At 38.5% G+C, this 19,890-nt stretch overlaps 1 protein-coding gene across 2 annotated transcripts; it reads right to left on the bottom strand.

Moving 5' to 3' along the window:
* Positions 1–1,217: 1,217 nt before the first annotated feature.
* Positions 1,218–19,168, bottom strand: cspg4ba (chondroitin sulfate proteoglycan 4ba). Of its 2 annotated transcripts, XM_043240088.1 has the most exons (10): positions 18,975–19,168; positions 16,722–16,885; positions 11,987–15,559; positions 11,057–11,530; positions 10,752–10,928; positions 9,061–9,259; positions 8,438–8,569; positions 6,886–7,058; positions 4,826–5,009; positions 1,218–4,493 (listed from the first exon to the last, which is right to left on the bottom strand). In XM_043240088.1, the coding sequence occupies exons 1-10, from the start codon at positions 19,030–19,032 to the stop codon at positions 2,449–2,451; spliced, it is 7,179 nt and encodes a 2,392-aa protein (XP_043096023.1). In that variant the 5' UTR covers positions 19,033–19,168; the 3' UTR covers positions 1,218–2,448. The 2 variants fall into 2 exon arrangements, with proteins under 2 accessions (XP_043096023.1, XP_043096024.1); XM_043240089.1 differs by lacking the exon at positions 16,722–16,885.
* Between the last annotated feature and the right edge of the window lie 722 nt (positions 19,169–19,890).

Here is a 19,890-nt window from a genome sequence, read left to right as displayed (position 1 = left end):
GAAGTAGCATTGTACAAATCATATGCTGAGGCTTAACTTTCCTTAAACACTCCTACTGGCATGATTCATCGCGCATGACATGAAATCTAATTAAGACTTCAGGGATCCAGGAGTCAATCCTCTGTTGCTGGGTAGCTCTGGGTGATCTGGAGGGCTTAAACTAATTATGTTTCCATCTCTCGGGATTCTTCTTAGTAAATCATAGCTTAGAATGAGTCACGTGGTCATCACAGCCAAGTGCGAACACGCTCAGCTTCTTTTCTTATGGAAATCCGGACTCATTTACAGCAATTAGCTCTTCTACAACTAAGAAAAAGGTGGGAAATCATTACAAATCATAGATAATGCGTTCCTGCACAATGGGATTTATTAAGAGGGTTGGCCTTTTGTTCTTTTTGGCCAATCACTGGAATGCAAAATATGCAGAGATCATTTTACATAATTATAAATCTATTGTACCGTCATACCTTTTCAATGAAGAGTAGTCGTGGATGTGGAGCCGATTTAGGTGTTTCAGTGAATGAAATGACTTTGTCTGGGCTTTATTTAATCACAGAATAAGGAGATAAACAACTATTAAGGTGACTTATCAAGCATTTCCTGATGCATGTCAGTGAGAATCATCCTGACGCTGATGTTCTTAACTGAACTGGTTTCACAGTGTCACGTTTGTAAGGTCAGCACATTGCAGGCTTCACGTTTGGCAGAGCTCCAGCTTGCATTGTTTGCATTGTTGCTCGCAAACCAGTCGAAACAATAGAAACCAATATCCAATCACACCCATGATGCTTGTTAAACAATAAAAAAAGCATTTTATTACACTTATTATCATATTACAATAGAATTTTCATTAATAGTGTACATAGTACACTCATTTCTTTTTGACTAAATAAGCTGTTTATTAAATGAACCGAGCAGAGGTCTCAGCGTGCATCTGGAAAGAGGTTTAAAAAAAGCCATTTTTAGCGCCTATTAACTGAAATCACAGTAATTAAATACGAGGAATGAAGTATCAAAGCAATTACATCCCCCAGAGACAGCTCACTGTTTTTCATCTGTGTGTAATTTCTAAAAGAAAAGAGAAGAGCTCTAAATTGTACAAAGCTAAAAAAGCAATTAACATCCATCTAAACAAAAAAATTGCATCCAAAATAAGCGCTATATTGGTTTATATAATTTGACCACATTCTGCAAAGAGCTGACAGGAGTCAAGATGGTTAGATTGAACATGCTCCATTTATTGACAAACAGAACTATTCAGTGTATCAGACAGATGACTCATATAAAGAGGGAAAATATACAAAGAAAAACATTTCTGAAGAACTTAACCTTCTGCAAATACAATAGTTTGAGCTTGTTTAAAATCCACACTGATATTTTGTGCAATAAAGTGTCCATATAACATGATGCATATTCAAAAAGTGATTCCTTAATGTAGCAATATGACCACAGCTGCAACAATTTATTGAAAATACTGAAATGAGTTACTATTTTGGATACTATATATAGTTCAAATCAAGCATCCAGTGGTTTCATCACATTGCATCATTTAAAGATGCATGGTATTACTTCTAAGAGGAAGTTCCTGAGAGTATAAAAACTTTTATAGACTTTTATAGAAACATTCGATTATAACGCGCAAAGTAAAATGTATCCAAAATATACAGAGCTGTGCTGTTTAAATATGCACACCACACAGATTCTTTCAGTGCCAGAATAAATGTAATTATAATATTTTTTTAGAAACTAATATCATAAATAAATATCCTCACGGCTTTAAATAGTTTCAGTATACAAAACATAGTACCACATAATTTTGTCCCATTGAAATGATTTCAGTGTAATACATTGTTTTTAGTTTTCTCTTTGTCATTTTCTTATAATGAGGCTATCTGAGGTAGACACAAAAATGACTTTTAAAACTCCCAGCATCACTTGTGTCTTCACAAATGACTTTGTGCATCTAGCAAATGCACAAAAATACAAAATAATCTTTTTTATAAAATAGAACAGAACTTTCTCAAATACTTTGTTTGCCATATAAGATACGAAAAGAATAGATGTAGTATGTATGAAATGGCAATTGATTTGTTTTCTAAAAGCATGCTCTTGATCTTATTGTGAATTATTCATCCATATTCATCCGCCCCAAGCATGCATTTAGATATATCACCATCCAATTAACAAGCAATGCATAGAACCAGATCCCTGCCCTACATTCTATAATCCGTTTCATGTGGATGTTTGTCAGAATAACAGCCAAAAAGATCTTTCACTACTTGCATTATACTGTGACTTTAAAAATGTGATTGTTTGTAACATTTTGTGAATTTCTTAGCATCTTATAATTGGCAAGTAATGTCAGAATCTTTAACTGTATAGCGTATGGGAAAACATCAAATGAAGGTAGTTCATTGAGACTTCAGCGATGAATCTGGTGATCAAAGGTCATACCCAGTACTGATTGTTTCGCAGAGTGGGGTTGGTGGTCCTGCAAAGCTGTGAAGCTTCCGGCTCCAGGTCTCCAAAAGAGCACAGAGACACAGACGTGCCATATGGGGAGTTCTCACCTCTGGTTTGCAGTCTGGTTATTGCTGAACTTCCAGCATTTCTTGGAGTAAGAGGGGTGACTGTTACAACTGGGATGCTTGCAGACCAATGTGGCTGGTTCTGATGGGATGGGTTGTCTGGTTGAGAAGGACCACTTGAGGTACTCTTTAAAGGCTTCGGTTTCTTCTTCCAGTTCCGTCTTAGGAGCAACACTAACACAACCACAATGATGACCAGCAGCAGAAGAGCAAGAAGAGGCAAAAGGATGGTCATTGAGTTTGAGGAGGAGCCTGTCTGGGAAACCGACTCTACTTTTACTGGGGTATTATTTATGGGATAAATCTCCTCTACCCCATTGGTTGGTTTTAGATTAGTAGTACCTGTGTCAATGCTGTTTGAATTACCCCAGCGGTTGCGAGCTTTGAATCTTGACCCAGATTTCATCACCCGTGGCGTCGACTGCGCAGGAGAAGATGTTGAAAATGGAAACAAGCTCATTGCAACAGTTTGGTTACGAAAAACAGGTCTGGTTGTGGTCATTGGGATCGCTGTTGACATCTCCAAAGTGGTAACATGAGGTACGATGCTGAACGTGAAAATCCCATTAGCAGGTTGGACGTTGTTAGCTTTAAGAACAAATCTGAAAGAATCATTTACTTCATGAACACCTGTCAGGTTCGCCTTCAACTCAATGGCCAGTTTCTCCTGTTTTAGTTCACTAAAAGAGAAAGACCCCACAGATTCAACTTTCTTTCCCTTACCACCAATTGCCCGGACAATCCTACCATTCTCCGGAGGTGAGGTAATTTCAAACAATGGGTCACTACCGCTCAATAAAGCAAGTTCAGACACATTCAGCAAATGTGATTTCATCTTAATTCGAACTCCGTTAGGAAATGTTGCCCTTTCTGCAAACTTAATGAGGGGTTTTACAGTGATGTTAACTACTTGGTTAGTCAAATTTGCTTCTGTTGTAAAGGCTGCAAACTCAAAGTTATCATGGGACGACTCAAGGCTGACCATGTGGTATCTCAGCCTTTCCTCCTGGAGATCATCTTGATTGAAAACAGTGACGTCTTCATCATCTAGTAAGAGTTTCCCGTATTTTGGTGGTACTGTGATTTTATAGTGAACTGTAGTGTTTTTACCATTGGTCACTGCGGCCAGGTGTGACCGTGTGAGAGTTACAGAAGTGTGTCCCTGGTCCAGTAGCACCTCTGTGTTGTTAGCCAGTGAAACAGTGATCTCAACCACTTCCAGATTAAAGAGTTTATATAACGGACGATGATGGCCATCTGTGACGCTGAAGTAGAACGCTCCAGATGATGGACTGCTATCATGGATGAAGAACACCTCTCCATTATTGATTTGAGCCTGGGAGAAGGATTCAGCTGACTCATTCATGCGCTCTAAAATGGCTAGGAAACCATTGCTAGGTTTGCTAATCACTGTGTACTGGATTTCACTTGGTGGGTTGTCCAGATCAACCACACTTAAGTGGCTGGGTCCAATAGCTATGGTGTCTCCTTGAACAACTTTAAGGCTGGGAGCTTTGGTCTTTAAAACTGGTGGTTGATCATTTATGGGAATTACAGTGATGTTGAATGATTCTGATACAAACTCAGATGGATCTTGGGGGTGGGTTGGTGGCTTGCTCTTTAGGTTCAGATACACATTAAAGTCAAAACGGTCATGGGTGGTCTCAGAGTTGTCGTGATGGTATGTAATTCCATACTTATTAAGGATGAACTGAGAGAAATTTGGCTTTTCTTTTGTAAGATTTCGTTCCCCAACGATGATGACCCCATGCTTTGGAAGAGATGTGACCTGATACCAAACCTCATAAGAGCTGCGCTTGGATTCAGGTTGTTTCATCATGAGATTGGATGCATCCAGCATTGATTTGTCAATTACCACTTTATCTCCTTCAGTTACTGTCACACCTGGATGCAAATAAAAAACAGTGCGATGCATCTTATTTCACAAACGCCATGACAATTTAGTCTAATTTAGAATGACAGATTTAAAGTATATTTGGTTGTTTTTACAATATTAACTTTTACATTCTTAACATTTTAAAGCTTTCACATATGTCCATTTAACATTACAGTTTGACACTGAAACCTGAGTAATGAGTAACTGCTCAAAATTCATCAAGGAATAAATATTGTTTTAAAATATATATTACAAAAGAACACAGTTATTTTTTTGAATAGTACATTACTGATTGTAAACTGGATAATGTAAATTATTTTGGAAATTTTTCACACTGTACCTTTATTTTTGAGGAGCACAGAACTTTGTTCAGGTCCGATATTTTCGTATGAAATGTCTATGTCAAATGTCTGGGGTTCAAGTGTAGCAGGTGGAGAGGACACAGTAAATATGAACTTGTCTAGCGCAGCCCATCCTAAAGACTCCCCATGAATTTGATGATATGCTACTTTATCCTCATTTACCTGTAATGAGTCAAGTTACATGTGTTACATGTGTTAAGTATAAAACATGAAAAAGACCCAAGTATGATAAAAACAATACATGCCCCCCAATTCCTCAAAAAAGTCTTACACATGACTGTAAAAATATATTTCCTAAAATGACACATCCCTCTACTGGGACCGTCACCTTTCCATGGTGGAGGAGTTTGACTACCTGAATGATCCTAAGAGCTATGTTGTCAGGAGCTATAATGCCCCTGGTAGGGTCTCCCATGTCAAACAGGTCCTAGGTCACAGGTGAGACAACAAAGACCCTTTATGGATACAAAAAAATCTAAGAACCATGATGTCGCCTAGTATGGACAAGCCAGGGGCACCACCCTGGAGCCAGGCCTGGGGTTGGGGCTGGTATGCGAGCACCTGGTGGCCGGGTCTTACCTCCTGTGGACCCACCAACTGCAGAAATGACTGTAAGGGGCCGGTGCATTGTGGGTTGGGCACTGGTCAACCCAATCCTTGAACACAGAATCTGGCTCTAGGAACATAGAATGTCACCTCGCTGGGCGGCAAGAGCTTGAGTTAGTGCAGGAGGTTGAGAAGTACTGACTAAGTACCTCTAACTGGGCTCTGGAACCCATCTCCTCAAATGGGGCTGAGCTCTCCACTACTCTGGAGTTGCCCACGTTGAGAGGTGGTGGGCTGGCGTGGGCTTGCTTATAGCCCCCCAGCTTAGCTGTCATGTGTTGGAATTCACCCCAGTGAACAAGAGGATCATGTCCTTACACCGTAGACTCTGTCGTTCTACTGGGGGACCTCAATGCTCACGTGGGCGATGCTAGTGATACCTAGAGGGGCGTGACTGGGAGGAATGGCCCCCTGATCTGAACCCCGGTGGTGTTCTGTTGTTGGACTTATGTGCTAGTCACAGTTTGTCCATAATGAACACCATGTCCGAACATAAGGGTGTCCATCATTACAATGTTCTCCGGGTGGTTGTGGAGGCAAAAACTTAGGTCTGGGAGGAGACCATCACCCGGGCTGATGTCGCGGAGGTAGTTAAGAAGCTTGGTGGCAAGGCACCAGGAGTGGATGAGATCTTCCCTGAGTACCTCAAGTCTCTAGAAGTTGTGGGGCTGTCATGCCTCTACAACATCATGTGGAGGCTGGGGAAAGTAACTCTGGACTTGTGTGTTCCAAATACAGGGGATCACACTCCTTAGCCTCCCCAAGAAAGTCTATGCCAGGGTATTGGAGAGGAGAATTCGTCCAATAGTCTAACCTCGGATCCAGGAGGAACAATGCAGCTTTCGGTCACTAGACCAGCTCTATACCCTCTTCAAGGTACTGGAGGGTTCAATGGAGTTTGCTCAACCAGTTCACTTGAGCTTTGTGGATTTGGAGAAGGCATTCATCCGTGTCCCTCGCTGTGTCCTATTGGGGGTGCTCTGGGAGTATGGGAGTATGAAGACCCAGGACACACTGGATGGACTATGTCTCACACCTGGCTTTGCAACGCCTCAGTGTGTCCCCAGAACAACTGGAGGAGGTGTCTGGGTAGAGGGAAGTTTGGGCATCCTTGCTTAGCCTGCTGCCCCCTGCGACCCAGCCCCGGATAAGCAAGAAGAAGATGGATGGATGGATGGATGGATGGATGGATGGACACTTTATTTTTTATTATTATTGCATATTAATACTGTCATTATATGTTTAAATTATCATTAGCAGCAATGCCACATTAGCAGTGATTTGTGCTGGCTAACTAGGACATGTTACATTTAGCTTGCAAACATGACAGGCTCTCTGAATATGCTCATAGTTAAAATAAATTCATAATTCATTGCCCTGAACTCTAATATGCATGGCACTGGCTTGGGAAAAAGAAGTTGGCAACACTCACCATTTGTAATGTGAAGGAAGAAATATCAGTTGTGGTCTTATTTGCCATCAGACTGACCAGTTTTCCAAATTTTGGGGGACTGATCACAGTAAAATAAATGGTTCTGTTTGAGATGCCAGTATCATCATTGGTAACGGCCTGAAGAATGTTGTTTGAAATCAAGGATAAGGAACCTAGAAAAAAAAACGCACACCATAAGAATAGCCCTAAAATCTGATAAAAGAACACAATGGTCTGGTAAAGACTTTAAACAAAACAACACTGTTTGGTGTATAGAATATCATGTGCTTTGAAACATGAATATTAAGCTTTTGTGGTGAGGTTTAACAGAAGTGCATCTGAACCATCAATTACAACCAGAAACAAAACTGGCAAGATATGTTTGCTTCAAACGTGTAAACACGGTCAAAGACAAGTAGTTTTTGTTTCAGATCACTTTTAGGTTGAAGCACATTAGAGTGACTGAATTATATGTCTGGAAGGATTTTACTAAAACAATCTACCGATTTCTTTCATGACCTTAACTGAAGGTCATAATTTTTGTATTCAGAGTTTTCTGTTGAGTCTAACTATTTGAAAGAGGCCTTTGCGACTCACTCAGCACAAAGGCCTCAAAAATTGTTTCACAGGAAGCATTTGTTAAACACAAGAACAGGATAATGGTCAAAGTTTCTGTTTATTTATTATCGTTTATGAATTATTTAATAACGTTCCAAGTTCCTACCCATTTTAAAAATTAAACAGAAAAAGAGAAATAAAACAAACCAGAAAGTAACATTTTTAGACAGTAAGGGGAAATGAAGACTAATGAACTCTAGGAACAAATAAATTCAGTTTATTAAGAGTTAAGCACACTTCTCTGAAACATAACGGTTGAAACTATTTAAGATGCCCCCTTTAGTTTCTAGTGCCACTTCTAAAATTGAAATCAGATGTAGCAGCTGTTGTTTTCTCTGTAAATGAAAATTTTTCTAGCTCTGATTTTAAATGTGACATATGACTAAGTGTTTCTAAAATTAAGTAAATGACTGTAGTCTAATAACTTTAGGGACTTTTATACTGATTCGTTCCGTGTTTAAATGTTCCCCACTGAGCTTTTTATAGCCCAATAGTTAAAGTAATTTTGTTATTTCATAGGTCGGTTGCTCTAAGATTAAGAAACCATGAAAAACTTGTTGTTCAGACAGAGACTTAGAGGTCTTAACTGTCTACGAGTGGGTGGAGACAGCGTTGTTGACTTTATATAGAGTGGAAAGGAGGCGTCAATCTGGTGCTCTGACTTGGCATGCGAGGCAGCCAGATGCTGACCTCACTGCTGTAACATGACATGTTATTTCACTCTTAACTCCATAAAAAGAGATGGAAAGCACAATATCTTCTGGAACGTAAGCAAACCAGACTTTTATTTTGACAGAGCTTAAGTGCTGTCCCTAAAATGATTTTTGATTACATGTAATATTTGATGTCACCAAAAATATTTCCTTAGGTAATCTGTGTGTGGCACAATATACCAGGCTACTGCTAAAGTTCACCTCATGTTAATCAGCATTACCTGGAAACACCTTAAGAGGTCCAGCCTTCTCTAGATTAAGAACCAGGGCACGAGCTGTAATACTGAATATCTGCCTGGGAGCAAAGTTCACTCCATCATTTACTTGGAAGTTGAAGCCTCCTGCCATCAGCCCTGAGGAGTAAAAGACAACATTATAATTTCCAGAAGTTTAGTTTTTAATTGACTGCAACTTAACAAGAAACATTTTTAAGTTATATTACATTACACAGAACTTTACATAAAAAATGTTTAAAAAATATAAAAGAAAAATATATGAACAAATCAGCACTGTTTAATAATATTTTGGTACAAATACAAATTTAAATCCATCATTATAAAAAGTTAAAAATGTAATCATAAAAGCTTTCATAAATAATTTGTTTTATGTTTCAGAATTGAATCCATTGGATGAAGTATACCATGTCTAAACTGCATGACAAACAAATTTTTCCATGTGCATGTCACTCAAACCTATTTTCACCTAAAAAAAAAGGCAACAAACATTGGAGGAACAGTGGTGTGCTGTGATTTATTGCACAACACTGGCATCTAGTGGTTAAACATGACGTGCTGTTGCACAGATGCTTGTTTTGTGAGATTGCTGAGTGTGTATGATATCTCACCGCTATGTACGAAAAGAAGTTGTCGCTGGTCAATGTGAGCTTGAGTAAAGTTCATGATGGGCTTGTTGGGGGCACTCTTTAGAGCCAGGTGACCATTGCTGGGTTGGGTAATAATGTACTCCAGCTGATCATGAAGTGTATCCTCATCTTCTGCATTCAGATCTTCTGGGGTGATCTCTGTGATGGAGTCCACCCACACCTGAGTAAACAATCAAAACAAGACAAATGGTAAACTTTTATAAATATGAATTCTGAATGATACATTTCTGCTGAGAAACTCTCCTGTACTCTTTATTTATATCGTCAACTGATTGAATATCACTCCAGCTGAACACAGTTTGAGAAAAACAAGCTTAACTCAACTCCTTATCAGATACCCTCACTCTAGCTCGTAAAAACAACCTGGTCTCATAAAAATATGTACCTCTGTGCAGTTTTTACGTGCTTTACTGTACATTTCAACGCAGTTTCAAAGAGGAATGTCCACTGAGTGGCGTTAAAACACAGGTTTAAATTCACATTTGCATTACATTGATATATGTATTTATTGCCTCAGTTCAGAATTGAAATATCTGGGGACTGGAAAAATAGGAATAACAGGTGTCAGGCCCTTTACTGCCTCTAGTGTTCATTTGTTCTGGAAATGGCAGTGATATGTACTTCTTATGTACTACATATTTCATGTCTCACTAAAACGTGCACCAAGGTATGTTTATGCAATGAAACCAGGAAGCATAAAAATACATTTTGGGATCTACATTGTACATACAGTGTTACACTATAGTATAAAGAGGAATCAATAGGGGGAATTGAGAGAAACTGTCTCTTTAGCAGCCAAAAATAAACAATATTGTTCTTAATGACAAATGCAAAATAATGTCTTTAACCAAATAAACCCTGATAAAGCTATAATAATATCTACACAGAGAAATATAATTCTGTCCCTGAGAAGTGTGAAGCTGAAAGTTTTTTTCACCACGAAGAACTAATTATGGATCATTCAAAAAGGCAAACCTCAGATGATATCCTTGTTGTAAAAACACAACGTGATTTTGTTGCTCATCTTCTCTGATAAGATACTGTATCCATGTGTACACCTGAACCTCAACCCACCCCTGTTGATCAACTGAATACTGAAATAAATAAACCAGCCTGTAACATGCATTTTAGAACTAGTAGTGAGCCACCTTGTGTTAATTATAAATATCAAAATATTTGTTTTTGGGATAAACAAGCCTAATGATTTTTAATTACTAATAATTAAAGCCAAAGGAAAACCTGCTGTAAGTGCTTGAGAAACATCTCTTTCAGCTGAAAAGTTCAAAAACCATGAACCAAAAATGCCTTGAGGAATCTGAAGCATGGAGATCAGCCCTTCTTACTGTCCCTGATGCTCTGTGATCTGTGACTTTAGACTTGTCTTCAAGTTGAAGCCAATAATTTACATGTCTACAACTAGTAGCTTGGCCTATGGGTCTTAGAAACAACTGTGTACTTGTCTCTATTCATCTGTGACTGATGGAGACCAAAGGGACTGTCAGAACATAGACAATAAAATATTAAAACAGTACACAAATCCCAGAATCTTTCTTCCAGACCTCTGCAGTGTTCTCATACGCCATAAAACATTCTCAGCATGGATCCTCAGCTGACTTTAGTCATAAAAAGAAGTTTATATATAGTAATCTCACCCTGAGAACCCTGTTGGCTGTGATGACTGGAGGCTCGTCATTGACGGCTATGATCTGGACATGCACAGTCCATGGTGCACTGTGTTTTCGCAGGTCTGTGTCATTTGCTGTAATAATGAAGTGGTCCTCTAAGGTCTCTGAGTTGTCATGGACATAATAAATAAACTCCTGTTCCACCTGCCAGGTAAAAACAACTAAACATAAATATCTATATAAACATGCATTAAATAAAATCTTATATGTAAATAAAATACAAAAAGTAGTTTGAGTGATTGCTCATGCCAAAAAGCATGGGAAAACTTTACCTGCTTCCTGGTAAAGTAGGTTGTGGGAATCCCTCTGAAACGTGAATTCTCAATGCGGCCATGCAGAGGACCCTCTGAGACGTAGTACACAAAATTGAGGCCTGAGAAATGTGGGTTTGTTACTTTGATAACGTCCTCTGTGAGAGCTTTAGACGACCCTTCCTTGAGAGTGATATTGGACACCTCAATGGGTATGAGGCGTGGGATGATATCCACAGACATGATGATGTCATTGACCTCTGCGACTCCATTGCTGGCCTCCAGAGTGAATGAATCACTCTCTTGGCCAGGTGCCACCTGTACATACTGAATGTTGCCAGCATTAACATCCCACTGGGAAAAGGTCACTAATGGTTCCTCTTGTGTTCCTTGGTACTGATCTTTACCCTCAATAAAATGGCGTATATATCCATGAGATGGAGCAACTTTGACAGTGAAGGTTATTTCTGAAGGTGAACTAGCCTCATGAGTCACCTGAAAAGGAACAGAAATAGTAGACCCTATTTTATTTTTGAATAATGCATTTAGTGTTGGGGAGCAATAACCTAGTAGGGATGCTAAAAACTTTACATTTTCATTTTTAGTGCATTTGTATTTGTATTTTTTTCTAATAACAAGAACCTTTTCACAACAAGTAGCAATAAATTCTGGCTTAACTCAGAACATATTATCATAGTTTTTAAGTATGCTAGTCTGAATTTAGCCTCTCTCTTGGAGTCAGATACATTCAGGTCAATAAGTTCATCCTAAATGATCCCCTACATAGTACTTAAAGTTCTGGATTCTATGAAAGAATCAGTTTGTTCAAATGGTTCATCAGTTTCTTCAGATGGTTATGACACGGTTGTAAGTTGAAAAAAAAAATCTAAGAAACTATGACAAAAATAGAGCAAAGTATACTAAGGTAGCTAAATAAAAGATAATATTTACCTTGAGTTTATTGCTCTCGATCTTAACTGGTTTCCCCTCCTCCACCAGCAAGGTTTTGTTATGAAAAACTACGGGTGGCCTCTGATGGCTTTCCAGGTACACCTTCACATGTATTTTAACGTCAAGTCGAATGTCCTTTGCTTTCACCAAGAGTGTAAAAACGTCAGCCAGATTCTTAGTGTTGTCATGATGATAAAACAAGTAGCCGTTCCTCAGGTCACGCTGTGTGAACGACTCAATTTTGCTGTCTTTTAAATACAGCTCACCATGTTTTGGAGCCTCTTGGATTGTGAATAGTATTTCATTGTCATTTCGGATGTCAAGGTTTGTCTCTACACTAAAGTTAGCGTTAGTAAGGGTTTTGGTTTGTCCTTTCTGAACCAACAGGCCTGTGTTGTTGCCAATTTTTAAATAAGCATCCTGTGCGCTAATATCCAACAGAGAGGACACATAGTGCTTGCCATCTGACACAAAGAGAACAAAACGCCCAGAGTTCATCCCATGGTGAATGAACAGCACTCGTTTCTGTTCCAGGTCTTCTTGGCGAAACTGGTACAGCTTTTGTGAAATGTCATTTGCAAGAACCAAGTCCCCCATTGGGATACCACGCCGGGTGTAGAGAAGCTGTCCATCACTGAAGTCTGAATCTGCGTCATGGTAGCACAGGTCATCAAGTGTAAGTAACCTCTGTCCATTTTGGACTACGCGAAAAACTTTGTCTACAATGCGGATGGGTTTCTCATCATTAACCAGCTGTATCGAGATGTTAAACATGTCTTCCTTGAAGCCAATGTCTTTATCTGCTACAGAAAGCTTTGTTACTGGACTTGTGGAGGCAATGAAGGTAAAACTATCAAGAGATGTTTCACTGTCATCGTGAACGTACATAATACGCTCCTCAAGAATGTCTTGATTGGTAAAGGAAATAATATTATCAAAGTCTTTGGTAGAGTTGGACAAGTTGATTCGCATTAGCTTGCCATGGTGCGGTGTCTTTGTGATTGTATAGTACATTTCTTTAGTGCTTAGAGTTTCAGCAAACAATTCATCCTTTGTAATGAGTTTACTTTCACCTTCAAGAAGTGACAGCCCCTTGTTTGTCATGAAAATGCTATTGACATCTGCTTTAATATTGATTTTGAAAATGTGACTAGAAGAATGTGCATGCTTTGAGAATATATGGAAAATAAATTCATCATTGGTGTCCTCGTATGATCTTTCCATTAGCTGGTATTGGACTTTCAGATCTGCAATGTCCTTTTGACTAAATGTGGAATTTACATCCAGCTTGGCATTGTTCACTTCAATTATTCCCCTCTTTGGCAAAGACAACATTCTAAAACGAAGCTCATCCTTAGACAAACTTACACCGTGTGCTGCTGCATACAGATGCTCTGAATCAATTAAAGCTCTTGTAATTTTGTCCAGCTCTATAGGTTTATTGTTCTTTATTATGTAGTCTATCCACTTTACCTTTATGGGAAACACCAACTCTTCAGTAGCTCTGGAGGCCACAGTTACTTTACACTTGAAGTAGTCTGTACTATTACTTGTTTGGACAGACTTGTAGGTGCTGAGGTATCTCAAACGCTCCTTTTCAAGAACTCTTTGGGAAAAAGAATGGGTAATCTTCCATTCTCCATTTGAGTGCATCCTCTGGAGCTGACCAAATCTCGGTGGCTCAATCACATCATACCGAATTTCGACTAACTGCTTTAACGCATTGGTCCAGAAGGACAGTTGTTTGGTGCTTAGAAGAAACATCTCTCCTTGGATCACTTCCAGTCCTGTGTTATTGGAGATTTTGTACTCAAGTCCCACAGCCATGATTCTAAGAACCACTGTGTTGCTCACCTTCTCGCCATCGCTGACTCTCAACACAATCCTAGAGTTCCTCACTCCCGTGTGGACATAATACATCTTACCATCTACAAGAGCTGAATGGGAGAAGGAAGTCACTGGTGTACCTGGATTGTCTTCGTTCTCCAAATACCCTGCATCAGCATTAAGATTGCCTAACACAGAATAAAAGAGGTCTGTGTAATTGCTGTCAATGTCAAAGGCTTTCAGAACATCAGTGTTCAGCCTCTTCTTGGAGTTTTCCAAAAGGGTAAACAGATTCCCTTCAGGTAGACTCAACTCAGGGGCATCATTGGTTGGCGTAACAGTAACATTAAACCGGTACATCTTGTGTCCCTTTAGATAGCCTGGCACTTCCTTTCTGCTACTGGAGAACAAAGAGAACATGAAGAAGTCCTGTGGGTCTTCAGATCCCCCGTGAATGTACATGACTCTGCCATGCCACAAATCCAGCATGCTGAATGTATGCTCAGCCTGCTCCTGGTCTACATCAAGCCTAAGCTGACCATGAACCGGCTGCTCTTCAATCCTAAAGATGATCTGAGATTGACGGATGCCAAGCTTCTTGAAATCAAGGTTTACTTTAATATGCTTTGAATCCAAGGACCCCCGACCACCTTCTGGGACAATGAGGTTCCTGAGCTGTAAAAAATTGCGTCCGTACTTCTTGACAAGACCTTTGGCTAGGGTGGATACATCGGTGGGTGGCAGCGGAGTGACAGAGTTAACAATGGTTATGGGAAGAGTTGTTGGGCTCACTGTGGTGCTTATATCCAGCTCTTCTTCAGGTTCACAACCAACAGAGATGTCTTTGGTTACCAAAGCATTGGGGAGTCCCATTTTGACATTATTTATTTTAATGTCTCTGAAGCATCCTTTAAAAGAGCCACCTTTAATACGTTTCCCTGCTACAGAGGAAAGGCCAGCCTTTCTGACCTCAGAACGTGTGCTGTCATCAATTCCCCCCAGGAAAAGGGATCCTTTCAGATGAAACGTTTTTGATCTAGAGGTAATAATGGACTTCACAATTTCTCCATCTACTGTAAGTTGGAGGTTTTTTGTAGTGAAAAAGAATTGAATATTGTGCCATTTGTTGTCATTAATGAAGGTGAGGGAAAGTAGTTCTGTTTTACTTCCATCTTTACCAACCACTGCAACAAGAAGACCTTTCTGAATCTCTAGAGCAACAAAATCTCCCTGTCGAGCTGAGTTGTACATGATGATCCCTTCTTCAGCTGATGTGTGAATGGAGCATTCAAAAACCCACTCATGTTGTGCCGTCCAAGGAGGAAGTGATATATAAGCCCGTGAACTGAAAAAACTGATTGGGTCATCTTCATTGGCAAAAAACTGAGGGCTACATCCTAGGGAAACCTCATAGACATTCTTGAACCCTGAGTAGGGCTTTAGAGATGAAAGGAGATTGTGCTGATTAAATATTACTTCATCAAGGCAACCACGGAAACCATTGAGATCTCTGGACAGATAGGCCTGATCCAGTCCTCCAGTACCACCAACATACAGACCACCATTGATGTGCAGTTCTCGCTCTGGACCTGTCATTCGCAGGCTGGTCTTGGAGTGGTTGTCCACAGTCAATGTGACATTGTAAATGTCATGGAAAAGCTCTGCAGTGTGCCACGCCAGATCATTCAACTGGGTTCCACTGTCTGAGAGAAGGATCTGTTCTCCAGGTCCCAGATCCAGCTTTACCTGTAAATGACAGGAAAAAACCTTCAAAAAAGAACTTCCTATACATTCTCTAGGCAAAACTGTTGTCCAAACACTTTAAATAAATCTGAATTGAAAAGTATTGTTCATGCTAGATCAGTACATAAAACATTAAAGTTAACAGTTAATAAAAACTGAATGTAAAAAAATGAATAAAAAAGTAAATGTTTTCCACATAATCTTAATAATTTGCTTTGGCTTTAATACAGTCACAATATAAAGGCCTATTATTTATTTTTGAAAATTGTTGTAATAAATGTTGTTGTTATAATGCAATTCTAACATATTATTTTCACACAGTGCAAAAGAAAGAAAAAATATTACAGGGGATAGGAGATATATTTGTGGGTCATCAGAAAGTAAAAAGTTATACTAACAAATGTCTACTATAACAGCAATACATTGAACACTTAAATTACAAAGAAAGAACTTTATATTTATGAAATGTTGAAAATAGACAAGTGTAATAAATAGATTCTGTAAATAGCAAATACATTGTACATTTAACATAAAATGTCACTGTCATTACGTCAGACAGTTAAGAAAAGCTAGCTTTTTCTAAAGTGAAAGCAATTATAATCTGTTATGTACTCAGAGGGTCACAGCCAAACGATAGAAAATGCAGTTTAATGACCTCAGATAATTGCAAGAGTTCAAAGACATTTTCAATTACAAGCAAATCGCACCTCAATGTTCAGCACAATCTGTTCTGCTGTAGCCCAAAGATATTCAATATAAAAGAAATCCTTATCAAATATAAAAATCTATTTCAGGATATCATGCAAAGTTTTTGAACTGGACTGTGGGACTTGTTCTCCAACAAAGTCAACTATAAGCCCACATTCTTCAGACATTAAGTCAGTGAAATCATCAGGTTTGTAATGAGTACCTTAAAGAAAGTCGCAGAAGCAGAAGAGTCTTAGACATTATCAGAACTATACCATAGAATAAAATATACCACTCCATTTCATCTAAAGAGTACGATGATAGTTTTTGTCTCAAAAAAAAATGCTTGTCAGTTTTTATTCGCTTTTTTTCTAATCAGATTCTTAGAAGTCTAAATGGAATTGACATGTTTCCGCATGTAGTTTTGTTGTGGTATATTTAAACATTGCTGAGGGTGAAATAGCAACACGTGACTCACCTGCAGTCTGCCAGCATTCATCTCCAGCAGCAGGAAATTATTATGCCCTGCAGCCAGGAAAAGCAGGCCACTGAGGCTGGAGGTGCGGAAACGAACGTGTAGTGTGTTACGGCTAGACGACTCTGTCCCTTTTAACTGCACAAATCCATCACCATAGAATGAAGCTGCACAGAAGACAATGTCACCCATAATGCTTGTTTTTTGTCATGAATGCTCATTCATTTCTTTGCTTTTCTTTTGTTTAGGTATATAACTTTTTAATCAAACATTTTAACTGATAATAAATTCATTGATTTATGAGAAATGAAATTATTATTATTAATAAGGATTTTTCAGCATGGTTTTCTTTTTTCTGTTAAACACATAGAAATTATTGTTGTTGTTGTGTGTTTATTTTTATTAAAATTGAATGAAAGTTAATGGGGTCCGGTGTTGTTGTGGACCCCACTGACTTTTATTGCATACACAAAAACCATTTAAAGCTCTTCAGAATATCTAATTTTGTGTAAAGAAATTACAGGCTTGGAATAACACAAACTGATGACATTTGAACCATTTCTGTGTTAACTTTCCCTCATGACGTTTTGATTTTGACACAGACATAAAATAAAAGTGACCGAATGAATAAAAGCAACAGCACTTTGCAGGACAAGCCGGATGGCGCCAGGGAAGCACAGTGATACCCATGTGCATGTGCTGGCATGCTCTGCCCTGACAGCACCCTGTTCTCAACATAAAAGACTCTGACATAGCCACATTGTCTTAGCCCTGCTGTCCATTGATGGAGGCCTGGACGCAGCTGTTTTCTGACCCAGCCACACCACATCACCCTTTAATCTACACTAATGTGTTCTACACTCTCATCTACCTCTCTCTGCAAGTGTCACTATAGTATTTACACCCCTTAATTTGTATGGGCTCAGAACACTTCTACTTTAGGACTGAAATGACACACTGATGTTTAGTTTAATTCTGTCAAACTATGCAAGTGCCTTTACTCATTTGTGATTCTACAAACTGCATGAATAAAATGTTCTCTTTTAATGAATTCTTTTCTCTTTTTTCCAAATCCTTTGTTTTCAATGCATAAGGCACCATGCAAATTTCAATGAAGCAACGTGATTCACCGAACTTTGCATAGCTGACACAAGTAGTCTTATAAAAATGTGGAAACACAGTTGTGGACTATTGGATTACATTCAACTTTAATACACAACACTGAATAATTGTGTATCGTACTTCCCCATACTTGTCTAAAAAAAGGGAGAAACATTTTATTAAAACTATGCAGTTGATCTGCAATAAATTTAAATGATGTTTTGATGTCACACTTTGTTTTCAAATCTGAAATGACAGTAAGAGAGTAGAAAACAAGAATGCCATGCTATCTTTAGTTTCTTTTATCACACAAAGAGGTCCTACATCTGACATCCTGGAGATTTTATAAGTCTGGACACTGCCCTCCAAAATAAGACCACGTCTGACATCTTGATAATTCAGTGGAGTCGCTATTGTGGAGCTCAACACTGAACAACAGTACAATAAAACACAATTACACTAATATTCAACTGTTCATGTAATTACATGAATTTGCTGATAAAACATTTAACTCTATATAATAACACTCTAGAAATTTGTCCTGTTTTGCAAAGCTTTTTTTTTTTTTTGGGAACAACATTACCACTTGAATGAACATGCTGGCTAATACAATTTCATAGTGCATGCTTTAATGTTGGTGAATCACTGCATTTCATTGGTAATAACTAAAAGGATGTTTTCTATGCCCTGGCATTCGTCAAGCAGTGAATAAGAAATCTCTTGAGAGCCACAAATCTGTGCATTCATGAATGTTATATTATGTACGCAATAAATTAACGTCACATCATTTTTTGATTTGTGAGGCACATGCAAGACTGGCAACGTACATTACTTGGATATTGAAAATCCAACTTTAAAATGTATATTTTTGCACATTTATTTGTATTAATGGCAGCCAATGCACAAACAGCTAAAACGACAAAAACTTATGTTTTCGTTACACAGACACAAGCCATAAGAAATAGCTAAGCTGTTTGTCTATTCTATACTGTTCTACATAATGCGTAAAACCACACAGAAACGTGATATCTAGTAAATCGTGCCACTTGCTCTTGTTGAATCCGTGTTACACACACACACATACGCAAATGTAAATGCTGAAATGTCCTTTACGTGCTTTTCATCAGCCATACTTGAGCAATTTGAACAACTTACCCCCTTTTGCGAGTCCGACGAAAAGCAAGAGTAGTCCGCTTAAAAGGGTCGCCCTCATTTTAACATCAATGCAGTCTGATCATTCGGCTTGAAATAAAGAAACGGCGTGTTTAAAATTCATTGTGTCGCCAAATTCACGGCGGTTCGTTTAACGCCTCACTTTAAAATCTTTCCACAAACTTGTGTGTTCGAGCAGCAAGCGGAGAGAACTGGAGGAGAAACTCCGCCTCCTCGAGCTTTCTCTAGCCTCAGATATTTACCCCTCACCCCAACAAACAGCATGGGTTCAGACCAAGCGTTACAGTGATTAAAGCAGTTACCATAAGGATAAAATAATATGCATACATTTCTATAGGGTGATATAATATTAATGTATCTTATTCGCTATATGTAAACTTAATATAGCGCAATTATAGCTTGACTGTAAATTACAGTGTGTTTGTTATTTTAAGTCGCTTTGGATAAAAGCGTCTGCAAAATGACTAAATGTGTGTGTGTGTGTGTGTGTGTGTGTGTGTGTGTGCGCGCGTGTGTGTTTATACAACTTGTGATATAATTTTAATGTAATTGAAAGAGTTTTATAAATTTGGTAGTTTTATATTAAACATTATTACATTAGAAAAGTAGCAAAAATAAAGTATGAAGGCATAATAGCATATTGATCATTGTTGTGAAAGATAAAACAATCTAGTAAATTAATAATAATAAGATATGTGTTCTGACTGGACATTAGCAGGAATTTCCTTTTAACTGACAAACACTGAAACCGTCGTCGCCAGAGCTGTTTATGTTTTGAGGCAAATATATGCTATAAGATAACAACCTTTAATAATAAATGTTAAAATACACCTATACAGTCGATGTTTGAAATGCTAATTTTGAGATAAATGGGGACGTTTAAACCACAGTAGTGTTT

The sequence above is a fragment of the Puntigrus tetrazona genome, chromosome 5 (assembly GCF_018831695.1).
Source record: "Puntigrus tetrazona isolate hp1 chromosome 5, ASM1883169v1, whole genome shotgun sequence".
Taxonomy (NCBI): domain Eukaryota; kingdom Metazoa; phylum Chordata; class Actinopteri; order Cypriniformes; family Cyprinidae; genus Puntigrus; species Puntigrus tetrazona.
This window is presented reverse-complemented; position numbering and strand designations above follow the sequence as displayed.